General features: G+C 35.0%; 1 protein-coding gene across 1 annotated transcript; it reads right to left on the reverse strand.

The window, feature by feature from the left end:
- Window positions 1-81: 81 nt before the first annotated feature.
- Window positions 82-5,368, reverse strand: LOC145782179 (cysteine dioxygenase type 1-like). The gene is made up of 6 exons (XM_082593947.1): window positions 5,200-5,368; window positions 4,371-4,643; window positions 3,217-3,294; window positions 2,839-2,990; window positions 1,987-2,153; window positions 82-847 (listed from the first exon to the last, which is right to left on the reverse strand). Exons 1-6 carry the CDS (start codon window positions 5,211-5,213, stop codon window positions 833-835), a joined length of 699 nt encoding a protein of 232 aa, XP_082450073.1. The 5' UTR covers window positions 5,214-5,368; the 3' UTR covers window positions 82-832.
- Window positions 5,369-14,061: the final 8,693 nt, after the last annotated feature.

Below are 14,061 nucleotides of genomic sequence, written 5' to 3' on the forward strand. Positions count from 1 at the left end.
GCCTGGTAGCGTACGGAAAATTCTTTATCGCTTTCAGACGCGATGTCTTTCAATATGAGATCACTAATGTTAAAAAATTTTGAGTTTATTTATTCGTTTCACAATGTAACTCTATTTTACTAGCAATACACACAATACAATTCTTTGTACCCGCAAACTATTACTGTTTTCGAAATCGTATGCTCGAATACACAGTAGGCTACACTACATAATATTGAATAATGAAACTCCTAGTTTTGAGTCTGAGAAATCTTTTGCCTTAAAATAACATCCTTTCAAACAAACAGAGCAATCTGCATAAAAATATTTGAATAAAATAGTGAAAACAAAACCGCATGGAACACCATAATAAATATCATGATATCATTTTTGAAATATCTTTTAATTGAAAATTTTTTCTTTCTAACTTTTTAACTCTGGTATAAGTTAAACCTGAATGAATTCTTCAATTTAATGGATAATATTATACACTGAAGTACATGTACATATGCAGCAACAAACAACACTGTTACATTTGTCACAATATAAGTAGTAATAATATAATAACAGCAAAAATAACAATGTGTTTGTAAACACCTTAAAGTCATGATTTGTAACTTTTATTGGAATTAGTAGATCAATCATATATACTGTTTTACTGCACTTTTTGTTTATTTCAGTGACGTGCTGCTGGTCATACTGTTCAAAACTTTTCATTCAACACAATATACGTGAAATCTACAAAAGAACTGTCATGAAATGTAAATCGAAGTACTGTGAAATTATGTTCTGACTATCTTGCTTGAAGGTTAAAAGTAGAATCATGTCACGTTTGTAGTTCTGGCCCAACAAGTTAATTCGGGGTACCCTGAAATACAAAATTGAAATAAAACTCAGATCGAGTTCACTCCCTAGTTTTCAGTTACTGGGACTAATCTAAGAATATGAAACTTCTTTTTTTATTTGTTGCATTGACTGCCTCTTGCATACTATGAAATTGCAGTAGGCTGCTAATGGGGTTGGTCATTGGACGTAAACAAACAAACTCTGCTAATTTCAGTAAACCAAGGAAAAAAACTGTTTGATCTTTTAAAGCATTAACGTTAGTTTCAAAGTTACATTTTGGCTGCTTTGTTGTGCCATGGCCACCTGGAGATGTAGGTAGCCATGGTTGTGCATTATGTTTAGTGAGGAAACGGATAAGCTCAACAAACCCAATTACCCATTCCTCACCAAGTGTAGATTTGCATTTCGTGTTTCTGCAATAGGATTTGATCCACCAAATAAAGTTGGCTTGAACTGCAATTATTGCTTTACCTCAATATTATTATTACTGTCGTTTAAAGAAGTTTTGTATAATAACTTTGTCACAATCAAGGTGCAATGCCCCGCGATGGCTTGCTTTGTATCTTCAACGAGCGTGTTGTTTTGGTTGTAGAATTCTGGTGCGATGTGTTATTATCGGTTATGACCTGAAGTAACCTCTGATTACGAAATCTGTATTATGTAAAATGTGGTTTTCTGGAATCATTTTCCCTACGTGACATTCTAGAGACTTCTGTTGTTTACATTTAAATGCTGCTTGATAGAACAATGGTTCTTTATGATGTAACCTTACGTAACCTTCTCGAAGTTACTGGACTGAACAACCAACTATAAATAGTGGTGTAGTTTGTGTAATGTTTATTATTATTATTATGAGTTAATTATGAGAGTTGTGCTATGAGTTGTGGATTGGTAGTTGATGCAGAAATTATTGGTGATTGAGACTTGAAGTAATTGAATACAAGTAGATGAGAATTGGTGCTGATATAAATTGTGTTCGAAATTAGAGTTATTTGAGAAGCCGATCGTTAAAGTTCTTCAAGAAGTCAGATTATCATTTCACTAGTAGAATTATTCGACATTTAATTGACTGCTTTTCGGTTTGACCCATTAAACTACGTCATTGAACCTTTCCAAGTCTTTTTCCTGGTAAGAGATAGAAAGAAAACGTGACAAACTTACATAAGTAACTTTTTCTCCATGTTTAGAATGAAAGGTGACATTGCATTTCACCTTTTTACCGCTTTTTTCATCGAAGGATTGGCACATTTTGTACGGAGGAGAATAGAGATGTAAGCTTACAGCTTTAGTTGTCGATTCGTTCCCAACTCGATGAAGACCAATATCATCTAAACATTATTCCATCACAATAACATTGTTACATCATCTTTACTCTGAGTAAACGCATCGTACATTGATAGAACCATTAGACTATTATTATGTCGAATCAATTTATAAAGTTTATTTTCAAAATGTTGTTGATAAAGAGACCTACGCCCTGCACAGTGCACATACGTGGCATGTGCAGTTGTGCACTGAGCAGTGAAATTACAAGCTGGACTTGGTTGTCAGATCGACTTTAAACTTTTAAGTTTGAAAAAAAATCGCATATTTTCATTCCAGCTAGCAAGCTTGTCCTTTTTTACGTTGATTCAACGCATTTTTGAATTGTTTTTCGGCAGCCGATTGATGCAAGAATTAACAGCGATAGACACGGTGTTTCGCCCGTGAGGCTGGGCTCGTCAGTATCGCACCACTAATTTTCAATTCTTGCTATAGCCTACAATTGGCTGCTGAGAAATACAGACAGTTGATTGGATGGTTTAAATGGCTAGCGTGGAAGCTACACCGTATGGTTGGCGAATCTCAACTGCTCGCTGTACTAGTGAGTGCTCAGACTTGTGCTGATAGACTGGAAAAACGCTCTTTTCTTCACGCATTTCTGATTCTTCGCTTGGATGTTTCGGAGAGAAAAGAGAAGTAACTGATCAAAAATAAATGCGGTATCATAAATAGAAAAATAAGTATAAATACCGTTTATATAAACAACTTCGTTTTCTTTTGCTATTGTACGTCTAGACGGTACCATAGGTTCTGTCTTTATTGGCCACGAATACAACGTTTCAACCAACGATCCATTCAACATCTTCATGAAACAGTGGGAGTTTGAATGATCGTGGATACAACTGCAAATAAACATAATAATATAATAACAACAATATTTATATAGCGCCACATCCACAGTCAAACTATGCGCCTGGGCGCTGTACATGACAATGGTGATAATTAATACGATACTTTCAGTAAACATGCATTTAAACATGCATTTAATTAAGTAAATTTGCATTTTAACATGCAAATAAAAACACTGAACTGTCACATTTGAACTCAGATGGTTGCATTTATACCCACCTTTGCTGGCCTTCATCCCAGCACAACAGGATTAGGTTGTACTTCCCGTTTCCTTCGTCAATGAGGTGGCGTGTATACCTACAAAGTGATTTCATTGTGAATCATAATGACATCTTTATTACAAGAATTGTGTTCGAAACAACTGCTAACTGTAATTAAACTTCACTTTTCTTATTTTTATTATTCACATTTATTTTGATTAAATTTGATTCTATTTGAATAAGGACCTTTTGATGACCTCCCTTTCAGAGTGAAACTGACTGTAGAGGTTTTAGAAAGTATAGTAATTATTTTTAATGATATTTACATTTATATTTTTTTTATGTCTTATCAGCTATTTCATGTACTGTACATAGTAATATCCGTTTAGCAATTGTTTTAAAAGTAATACTTGTCGCTTTTTCAACAAATTACCAAAAAACAAAGAACAACCTTCTGGTAAATGCGCTTCTTTGAGCAATAGGATATTATAATTATAGCTAGCCATCCTAACAAACGATATCCCGTCTGTGGACGTTGAATCAATGTAAAAATGACAGATTTTGCTGTCTTGGATATGCTCGTAAAATAGCGTTTACAGTCTACGTTTTGTAAAAATTTTTTACTATTCGAACTGAATTCCAAATTTTATACAACATCCAAACAGGATTACTACCATCTGGATTTTTTTATCTCTAAATCTCACTGTGTATTGGCATTGTGCAATAACTGCAAATATGCCAGGGGTGCAAGGCTCATCAAAAAGTCCTTATCCTACTTTTTCAGGCGTAAAACTAAGTAATCTTGGACTAGGGAACAATTTTAATAATGGGTTTGTCTGCAGGACCGTCGAGAGGATAATTTCGGACCGGTACGAATGAGATCCTGAAATCTCAAATCAAGGCACTCCAAAAAACATTCACTATTTTCAAACAATACGCGGTGGTTTCCTCAAGTTCCTGGACACTTGAAAAAGTTACGGGCGCCTCAAATCATGCCGAGCCTAGGTGTAAATATACCCCTTAGACAACGCTACTGCTTGTCCTACCAGTCAGCTGAAAGAAAGAGACAGCTGTTCTCTTTCTTTCAGCTATCCTTTGGCCGCCATTTTTAATAGCCTATAAAGCCACAATATTTCCCACTTTCTGGTATTGGTGCAGCAGATTTTAGTCTACCTGTGTTTATCAAACTTGGCGTTATGGATCCAGTCTTCTCTTACAGATTTGTAAGAGGCAATATACTTCTTTATGTTTTCAACATCTATGTTGTCATCTTCAAAGATGTAGCGTAGACCTTGAACCAGTTCTCCTAAATTTTTAGGGCTTTCCAATGCTTCCGGTCGACTTCGAGGAGCACGAAAGTGTTCTGTGCTTGGTAGCTCAGCCTGAGATACCCTTTGCTCTACAGCAGCCATATTTTCTGTTTCTACCAATTTACGTGAAAACAAACTGAAAGATAAAACAATAGCACTGGTCAGAAATTTTAGTGCTAATTCTCATCTACGCTAGCTTAGACAGTTTTAATTAACGTTTCAGACTTTGGTTAATCTAATCAACAATAAAGATCCCAAAATGTAGATACTAAACTCATGTTCAGCAAACGTTTCGAAAACTATACTGTTTTTATCTTCAGTGCTATACGTGTGTTTATGAGAATAGTTTATATATGTATTTATGAAGACCGTATAGTTTTCGAAACGTTTGCTGAACATGCATTTAGTATCTACATTTTGGGCTCTATTTTTGATTAGATGAACCAGACGTTCCAACCATTTCTCTCCTAATCTTCAGATCTTCTGTCAACTATATTACATCTTACCAATGACAATTTTCGATGACTAAACGAAAGCAGGCTACTCCAGATATCTACGTCATACACTGTAACAGTAAGCCTACTTCTACAAAACAAGAACATCTTAATTGACGTAAATATAGCTACGTATTTTTTTAAATTAAAATACTGCTACAGCTACAGTATGATATCATCCAAGACTAAGTGATTTACCCCATATTCTTCATCGACAAATCGGTCCATATGAAAAAGCAAACAGATATTCATCTTTTTAAACATCAACCTACTTGTGTTGTTGAAAATATTGAAACCAACAAAAGTAGGACATTTTCTAATATTGAAGATATAAAACACTTCAAACTTGAAAAAAAAAATTCGAAAAAAAAACTATGCTTAGCATAGAATTTGCTAACTTTGATTTTAAGCAGTTCTAATGCTTGATTGTGATGTAACAATTGCTTTATATTGCAAGCGTTAGTTGCATTTCTTCAACATAGCTGTGATGTGGATGCATCTGAAAGGGATGCACATTCGCTGTTCAATCGATTTTTTTTCAAGGTCGTAGCTTCTGTCATTGAAGAATATATTTCATGGATTTTTCTGCAATTTAATGCACTGCTCTGAAACTGTCTTTAAAGCCATAAATACGACGCTATATTAAAGCGCTCATTATGTTTATCGTCGAATTTTCACACTTTATATATTAGATTTTTCTTAAATTAAAAAAGAAGTGTGACAATCTTTCAGTATTTGTAATGTCAAAAATATTCGTGTTTAAAAGCTTCTGCGTTGCCATCTTTTTGTTCAAAGTAACTTTCTTGAGCTTTGAAAACAATCCATACCAGGGCAAAAGACGCGCAGCCTTTTGTTTTTTGTTGGATACTGCAAATGGCTCATCATGTTCTACTTCAATTCGTTCGAAAAATAACAACAAAAAACAACATGAAATGCGAAAGTAGTTGCGCGTTTTGTCCAACGTCCAAACTTTCCTTGTTAATTGTAAACAGTGCGATATGTTGTTTACCATTTTTTTAAAAACGATAAAATGACTTCTTACTTTTAGATTAATTCAAAATAGCGAAGTCGCTCAAACATCTTTCGAGGCTCGTTATAGAAAAATCATGATGTGTTTCATTGCACTGAAGTGAATGGAAGCACGTTAGCCTATACTTGACACACCTCTAACACGCCCACAACGAGGTGATAACGCTTTCTGATTGGATGAACCGGCTGCTGAAGCTTGATCAGCTGTGGCCAAATCATCTTATTTGTTATTCTTTAAGGTTGCAGGAAAATGACATTATTGTGAGTCGTAAACATTGTCATTCACTCATTGCAGCAAATTCGACCAACACGAGCTTTTTGTCACGTCACAGTGAGTCATAATGAGGGAATCGAACACAACTGGACACCCCAAACAGCAAAATCCGTCGTTTTTACTTAAATTCATCGTTGGCAGACACCACCAACCAGTAAATCATCCTTTTTTTGCATTGATTTAACATCTGTAAACATTGGATCAATTTTTAACATTTTTTACCTGAGGTTGAGTGGAGAGGCATTTGCTTAGTTTAATTTTTCACATTTTAACGAGCTTTTGGATACGTGGTTGAAAACTTATGGTTTGAAAAACATTTTAGGCACCTTTACTAAAAAGTAGAGGCCCATTAGCAAATTTCGAGGGAAAGGGGGGAGAGATAGTGTCACGCGACCCAGCAGGGAAGGCCTTCTTTTTCGTTTTATATGTTCGAAGTGCGATGATTTTTGTTTAAAATACGTACCGGTATCGTAATTAATTGCATTCGATATTTTAACTTTCTCTTCGAGTTTTGATTTAAGCTTTAATCTGAGGACATTGCCCGTTAATCGAACTATTAGTTTTTACTTATCCGTTTAGGCTTACCATCATGCTTTTTTATTTATTTTTTTATTCTTTTTTAAATCATGTTTTTCATATTTATATATCTAATAATTCAAACCAAGCGTAGGCCTGCAGTGACATACGCAAATACCGTGATAGGTAGTTTATATTTCAGCAACAGATACCCTCGGCTACCCTAAAACCTGGTCTGACTATAAAGTAGCGTGAGATTACTCTTGATACAAAAATGTCAAATTACAGTATTTCGAACGCTCCCTTTCCCCATGTAACAAAGTCCTGTGTACGCTACTGAAGGTACTCTCAATACGCGTGATTCATTGGGTTGAGTAGGCTGATTACGTCGTCTACGTAAAACATTATATGCGACGTTGTGTGTTATATCACCTTTTTTTTGTTTTCAATACAAAATCTATCCAAATAAGTAAACTAATTGCTACAAACTAAAAAAGTATCATTAATGCAAGCTGAGTATGGTAGGCTAATCTTATACAATATGACTTACTGGTTATTATTAACAAATGGGCTTTTTTCAATTCGTTTCAATTCGAAAAAAAAATTGGAATGCCTCCCCTTTGAGAAAATCTTGCGTACGCTATTGATCCAACAAACGAAATATTTCATAAGAATGAAAATTATTTGTAGTTTAATTTTCCGACACAAAATTTAGAATAAATCACAACGCCGTTGTTTGTTCTTCATATGTTCGACCTTTTGTTCTTTATCTATCTTTATCCTAAAACTGGAGCTCAAAAACAACGGTAGTCTATGTTTCAATATAAGTTGCAACCAGGATACGGTAAACATTGCAAGGAAACAGCAGGTCACTCCCTCAGCCCTGCTTGCAAAGCAAGGAAGTTTCAGGGCTTATTGGTATTGGATCGAAATCAGAAAATCTTTCCTGCACCCTCTGCCTATTTCAAGCTCGAAAAAAAGCTTCTCAAAATCTAACAAAAATGTACAAATTCTTATTCAAACGAAACTGGTGATCGATAGTTGGGTGATACAGGTAACCGAAATATCTTTGCTAAAAGTAAGAAAACTGCTGTTCGTATGTTGTTCATGATTTCGTGATATCATGATTTCTTTTGGGAGTGGTTGAAAATCTCGTCACAAAAATCAAGCTTTGCTAAATTACTTGGCCTGAGGTTTGCATCACAGATTCACAGTGCTTATAAAATCGGTCATAGCTTTATTTATATGAAAATTTTGTTACTGTTTTAGCCTTGTCTGCAATATCCATCTCGTGTAAGCTATATCCTAACTTCTAACGTAGGTTAAAGCATCCAATTCACAAGCTCTCTACTCTACAACTAAATAAAAGCATCCACCATTAAAATTACCAAAAAGCTGTTTATAAAATTTCAAAAATAAATTCAAGAAAGTTTATGACGTTTTAAATTATTTTATTGCGTTCTTCGGTGACTGTAGACTAGACTATCACAAGATGTTGAATAAATGATAACTAGCTAGCTAGAACACCCGATGCTGTTCATTTTACAAGGTGTGTGGTGGAGCAACGTATTTCAAAGACAGCTTTGTATTTAGAGGTACACGATAGAAGGAATTATTTGCGGGCAACGTTTCAACAGTGGAAATTTTGCGAGGGTCCGTTTCGCTGACAGGACCTACGTCGAAGTTTTCAATAAGTTCACAACGTAACTGTTTGCAGTTTGTAGCTGGCGCATACAGTAATTCAAAATAATTAAAAAATGATTAGTTAAATAAGTAACTAAAGTAAGCTAATAAATTAACATGGTGTATTATTTAATAGCTTACATTTTTACAAAAGCTATTGTTTGTTTTTAGTCACTGGGATGTTACTCTTAATGTCTTTCTGCACACCCATGTTTCAAATAGGCCTCACCGGCATTTAAAATTTTATTACAACGAAGTATTTAAAAAACTAAGTGCAACCCACTTTTAAACAATCCAGATTGGCTATATTTAGTTGAATCTTTGACATGACTTTTTTTTAACATAAACAACATGACCTTCCCTGTAAACAAGGTAAAAACTTCTCGGAAAATTTTTAAAATAGCACAGAGACAAGAGTGGAAAATTTTCAGACTTGCAGTTTTCGAATGTCATGTGACCTTATGGAACTGAGGCAAGTCACAATCACATTGGTCTATGAGCCGCCTACAAAATTAATTTATTTTACGCTTCATTTCAATTCACAAGCACCATTTTGTGGTGTCCTCATATTGTTTGAATTTGCGTTGAACCTACAGCATAGCTTGTGAGCTTGAAAAAATCAAACTAGTTTTCTCTATCACAAAACCTTAATAAAACTGTATCGCAAGTGAGTTGGTTGGATTAGAATCTTTATCCTTGGACTGAGAAAGGTGTCTTTGAGAGCTTCATCTTGTCAGTTTTGCATAGGCTACTTATAGAGACATTAAACCACTAACGCAGGCACGGTCACCGAGATTGACAGAGTAAAGTGTCCGCTTATTGTTGAAGTCTTCTTGCCTGTAACTTACTTCATCCACTTGGTGCCGCTAATAGGAGAGCAGCTTAAAATTCGTCGCTCAAGCGCACACACCGAGAGTAGAACCAGCATTGCTGTCTTGAGTGATTTCCCTGAATTTGGTAAGTTGGGTTTGGTGCATGTTACAGCATGTAGGAAAAATGTGTTTGTACCATCGGCCACGTAACTGTGTGGTGCGGACACCTGTGTGACGCCCGATTGGACGCCGGTTACACACCGCTCTAGAGCACGCTTAGCAAGACATTTAATGGAATGCTAAAATAAAGGAAGCAGTACACTTGATGACTATATTTCCTTCACTGCTTCTTGTTGCCTGTTGTGTTACATCTGTGTTCGCAACATTGTTGTTGCAATTTTGGCAAAATAAAATATGATTATGATCTCCTCGATAAACAAACAAATCACTTTTCGTGTCAAACCTAAAGGGGTGTGATCAATAGACTGATCATGATACAACACTAACTTACTAAATCGGTAAGTTTTACATGGGCACTATTTTGACGTTCAGTTTAAAGAAACTGAAGTTTTTCAACTTTCAATTAAGTGTTCAATCGCGCCATCTAGCAGATGGATTAAAGCTATGTGTTTTACAAACTTTATCGATCTCGATCAGAATCGCGCCACATAACAGACCGCAGACCATGTCATCCACCACTGCCTAACCCACCGGCCTCCACACGGTGCGCATGGACTGAGGGTCCTGGACGAAGAGATTGTTGAGTGGCTGATGACTTCCTGCTCTCCAATCTAACCTGGAAAGACCTGCTCAAGTGCTCATACGCAGACGAAGGCGAATCACGATATGGTGGAAATAACCCAGACGACAAAATCCGTCATTTTTATCTTCATTCAATTTCTGTAGACTTTGACGTTGAGTCTTCGGATGTTGAATCAATGTAAAAATGACAAATTTTGTTGATAGGAACTTATTTAATTGTCTTGACAAGTATATTTATATTAATTGCCTTTCTTTTGAAATGCTCGCTTACACCATCTCGTGGTGTGATATTGTTTGAAGATAAGTCAAATTTTTTGAATAATTCCCTAATTGAAAGCTCAAATTTTCCTTTTTCACCTTATGATATGACGCGTAGTACGCCACACCTAGGGATTGTAGATCATAGGGATGCGAAACTTCATCCGCTATTGGCTTATCCGCAACACCAGAAGGGTTACGTTTTTTCCTAATTTACAAAATATTTTACTTTTTATGGGTTATATAAGAAGAGTTAAGTTGGTTTTAAAGTAATTTAAGGTTTTTAGTTGAAAGCAAGCCTGCAGTAAAGCGTAAAAAAAAATGTCAAATTGGCAATTGACCCTTCTAATGTTGAAGCAACAACGAAGTTGCGCGTCCCGTAATGTACCGTCCCTAGCCACACCCTACAATTGGTGAAGCAACATTTTAGCAAATGATCTGTTTAAATTCACTTTATTGACGAACAGCAATGGCAAGTGCAGCCTTTCAAATAATTAAAAAATAACGAAAAATTTTGAGCTATTTATGCAAGTCATGGGATTCGTCTTGTTTAAACAACAGGTTGTTTCGTGTGCTTGTTGAAGTGTTGTAACTTTGTTATTATGTTGGCGCTGGTATTGTAAAAAAATACTTTTCAAACTTTTAGTCTTGCTGTTGGTTGTGTGTTCGTTTGCTCATAGGCTGATAGATCTTTTAGAACGGCTCGAAACTTGATTGGAAGCTGATTAAAATGACATTGAGCCGATAAGAAAGATATCTTGTGACGTGATTATTGCTTCATCGATTCCATTGGGAGATTTGATACTTTTATTGAAAAAATCTTTGGATATTAGGTTATGGTACATTTAGATTCAGTTCCAAGTTTTTCAACATTTGTAGTAATATAATGCGATTTAGGGATTAAAAGCGTTATTAAAATCTTTATAAAAGCTTTGATATATGTGACATGTGCCTCTGTGGATGTTTATTGTCAGTAACTGGTAGTAATCTAATCAATTATTGCCACCACCGGTTAGTTTGACATAATGAGATATTGATTGACGCGGAATAAACAGACAATACAACTTTTGAACTTCCAATTACACACAAGGAACTCAATGGACTCTCATGTTGCATTATTATGATCATCATGATTGCAAGGTTCGTTAAATTTATAAACTTTCAACCCTCGTGCGATGAGAGATCTTGAACTAACCAGCAAAAGTTGCAGTTTTTAAATCGTTTAATTGTCACCAGACGTTCGAATGATGTAAAAGCGCAAACTTTTTCTGGATTTGACATCAAGTATCTTTCTTGGTTTTTAGGAGAACAATACGTCATTATAATTCACAGTTGATCAGTAACAACACACTTGGATTAGTGGAAAGAATTAATAAGTTTGGGCAGGCTATTTATTTAGTTGGAAATAACATAAAATCGCCTTTATTACTAGAATTACTTTATTTTTCATTCTTAATGGTAGTAACTTTCTAAAGCACTTGCCTTATTTTGGTAATTGTATTGACACCAATTGTGAAATTGTGGGTCAATAAAGTTGACATAGATGACATCAACAAAAATGCAACACAATCAAACAACAGAAAAGAAAAAGTCAACAACAATTAAAGCTTCTGTAAGAGAAATACACAAATATGCCATTTGTATACCAAAAAAAAGCAATGATAACGCAAAAATGTAAAAAAAAAAACCTTTATTCCAGCCAGCAAAATTATTTCTGGTGACACCAATTCGATGTCTGCAGACGTTGAAGCAATGTCAAAGTTGTTTTAATGGCTGGAATCTTAGTTCTAGAGAGGATTCTTTTGATTAAGACAGAAACATAATGAATACCTTTGCAACATACTAGACCTAAACAGACTGTAATGGAACTTGAAAATTTGTTTAGATTTTAATGACTGGAATTGTCAATTTCATCCCAAAGCTGTCCAAGACAGCAAAATATGTCATTTTTATACTGATTCAGCGTTTTCAGACGTTGAATCAATGTACGAATGAAGGGTTTTTCTATTTGAGATAAGCAAATTCTGGATGCTGCCCGGCTTGTTAAAAGAATTGAAGCCAATTTAACTACTAGAGAATTTTTACATTGCTGACATAGATATGTTGATATGAGATAAGCATAAATGATTCCAAGAAGTAAATTATTTTTTAAAATATAGACCTACTCAGTTGTTGACCAAAGCATACACGACATTTTTTGAAATCACACCGTAAAATTCCAAAAAGCGCAAGTAATTTAAACGAGCTGTATCATTTGCTGAACTAATCCCATTTCGAGATAAGATACCGTAGCATTGCGTGAACAAGCAAACATAATATTTGCAGATTTTCGACCAATTTTTGTTTTCATATCATTTCTATTATTTTCATTTTCAATTATTTCAGCTATCTTTATTTTTAACTAAAAAGTATTTTTGAGTTTACTTTTGTAAAATGTTAATTTTTTATCCTAATATTTTGCTGCGTTATCCCTGGTTTGATATGTGATTTAGGTCAAAATGCTACAGAAAAGGAAATTGCAAATTCAGAAAATTACTGTTTTAAGCCGTGGTTCATTAAAAACTCCATTTGATTACGAAACAGTTACAATATGAACTCATGAAATAACAATGTCAAATTAGAAGTCACTGTTTTATAAACAAACATACAGCATTATGTCGACGAAATTCCATTTCAATAGGGCAATTTCATTTACAACTATGCATTTCCCTTTTTAGAACAAGAATTTAAGGAAATTTTGAAAAACCGAAGCCTACACAATAAAACTTTTACGGCATTGCTTACGTATCTGCTCAATATTTTATTAATAAACAAACAAAAAAAACTTTTACCATAGAAACAAAATTCTTGCCACTTTGAACTTCATTCCAATTTTTAACGCTAAGTTGATTTATAAATCCTCCTAACAGAGAGCCTTAAGTGGGCTAATGAAACAACATAACGATACGTTTGATAGAGTAACAAAGGCTCAAAATGTATTCGAGTGTTATGTTCAGAATATTCATTTTCGAACAAGAGGTGAGCAATTGTACGCAGCAGCAATTTGTTGTCGTCTTTGGAGAGCGAGTATCTATCTATTTTTTACCGTTTCATGATAGTCTTTGATCTCGTTGCTCAGAGGCGTAGTGGTCAGTGTGTCCGCCTCTGATTCGGTAGGCACGGGTTCGATATTCTGTCGGGTCACACCTAAACATTCCTTTGCTGAGTACTAAGCCTCATTTTTGCTTGGCACTCAGCAAAGGAATAGATTTAGGCTAATAAGATACTCGGCTGCGCCTCTATACGGTGCACTGACGCTGTCTGCTTTGTAAAGCAACGCAACGCGAGAATATTAGGCTAAACAACAGAGGTTATTGTAGACTGTAGAGTACAAATAGAAACATCATTATTATTACTAAGTAAGCTACAATTTAATCGCTATTTCATGCAAGAATAGCATTTGCACATGTTGAAGAAAATATCACAAACTTGTAAGAAAATGACGTGTATACCATATACCATGATCATAAAGAATGTCAAAGCATAAACATCATCTGTGTTGTCATAAATATTCTTAATGATGTCACATCATCTTCGTTGTTATGCTTTGTCAAGCGTAGATGCAATGACAATGTTACGAACTTTGTGGCGCTTGCGATTGCAAAAGATTCTGCAAAACAATAAAACTAGGAAGTGACTTCTTCTGGACGAGAAGCGGATTCAGGAAATAGCTTTTTTGAGGGGGGG

This window comes from Aplidium turbinatum, chromosome 13 (genome assembly GCF_918807975.1).
Source record: "Aplidium turbinatum chromosome 13, kaAplTurb1.1, whole genome shotgun sequence".
In the NCBI taxonomy this organism is placed as follows: Eukaryota; Metazoa; Chordata; class Ascidiacea; order Aplousobranchia; family Polyclinidae; genus Aplidium; species Aplidium turbinatum.

Excerpts from the sequence above, each read along its gene's own strand:
- LOC145782179 (XM_082593947.1), bottom strand. Across the intron at positions 3,295-4,370 it reads GCCAAGTTTGATAAACACAG|GTATACACGCCACCTCATTG; the intron begins GTAGACTAAAAT and ends ATCACTTTGTAG. Across the intron at positions 2,991-3,216 it reads TGGGATGAAGGCCAGCAAAG|TTGTATCCACGATCATTCAA; the intron begins GTGGGTATAAAT and ends GTTTATTTGCAG.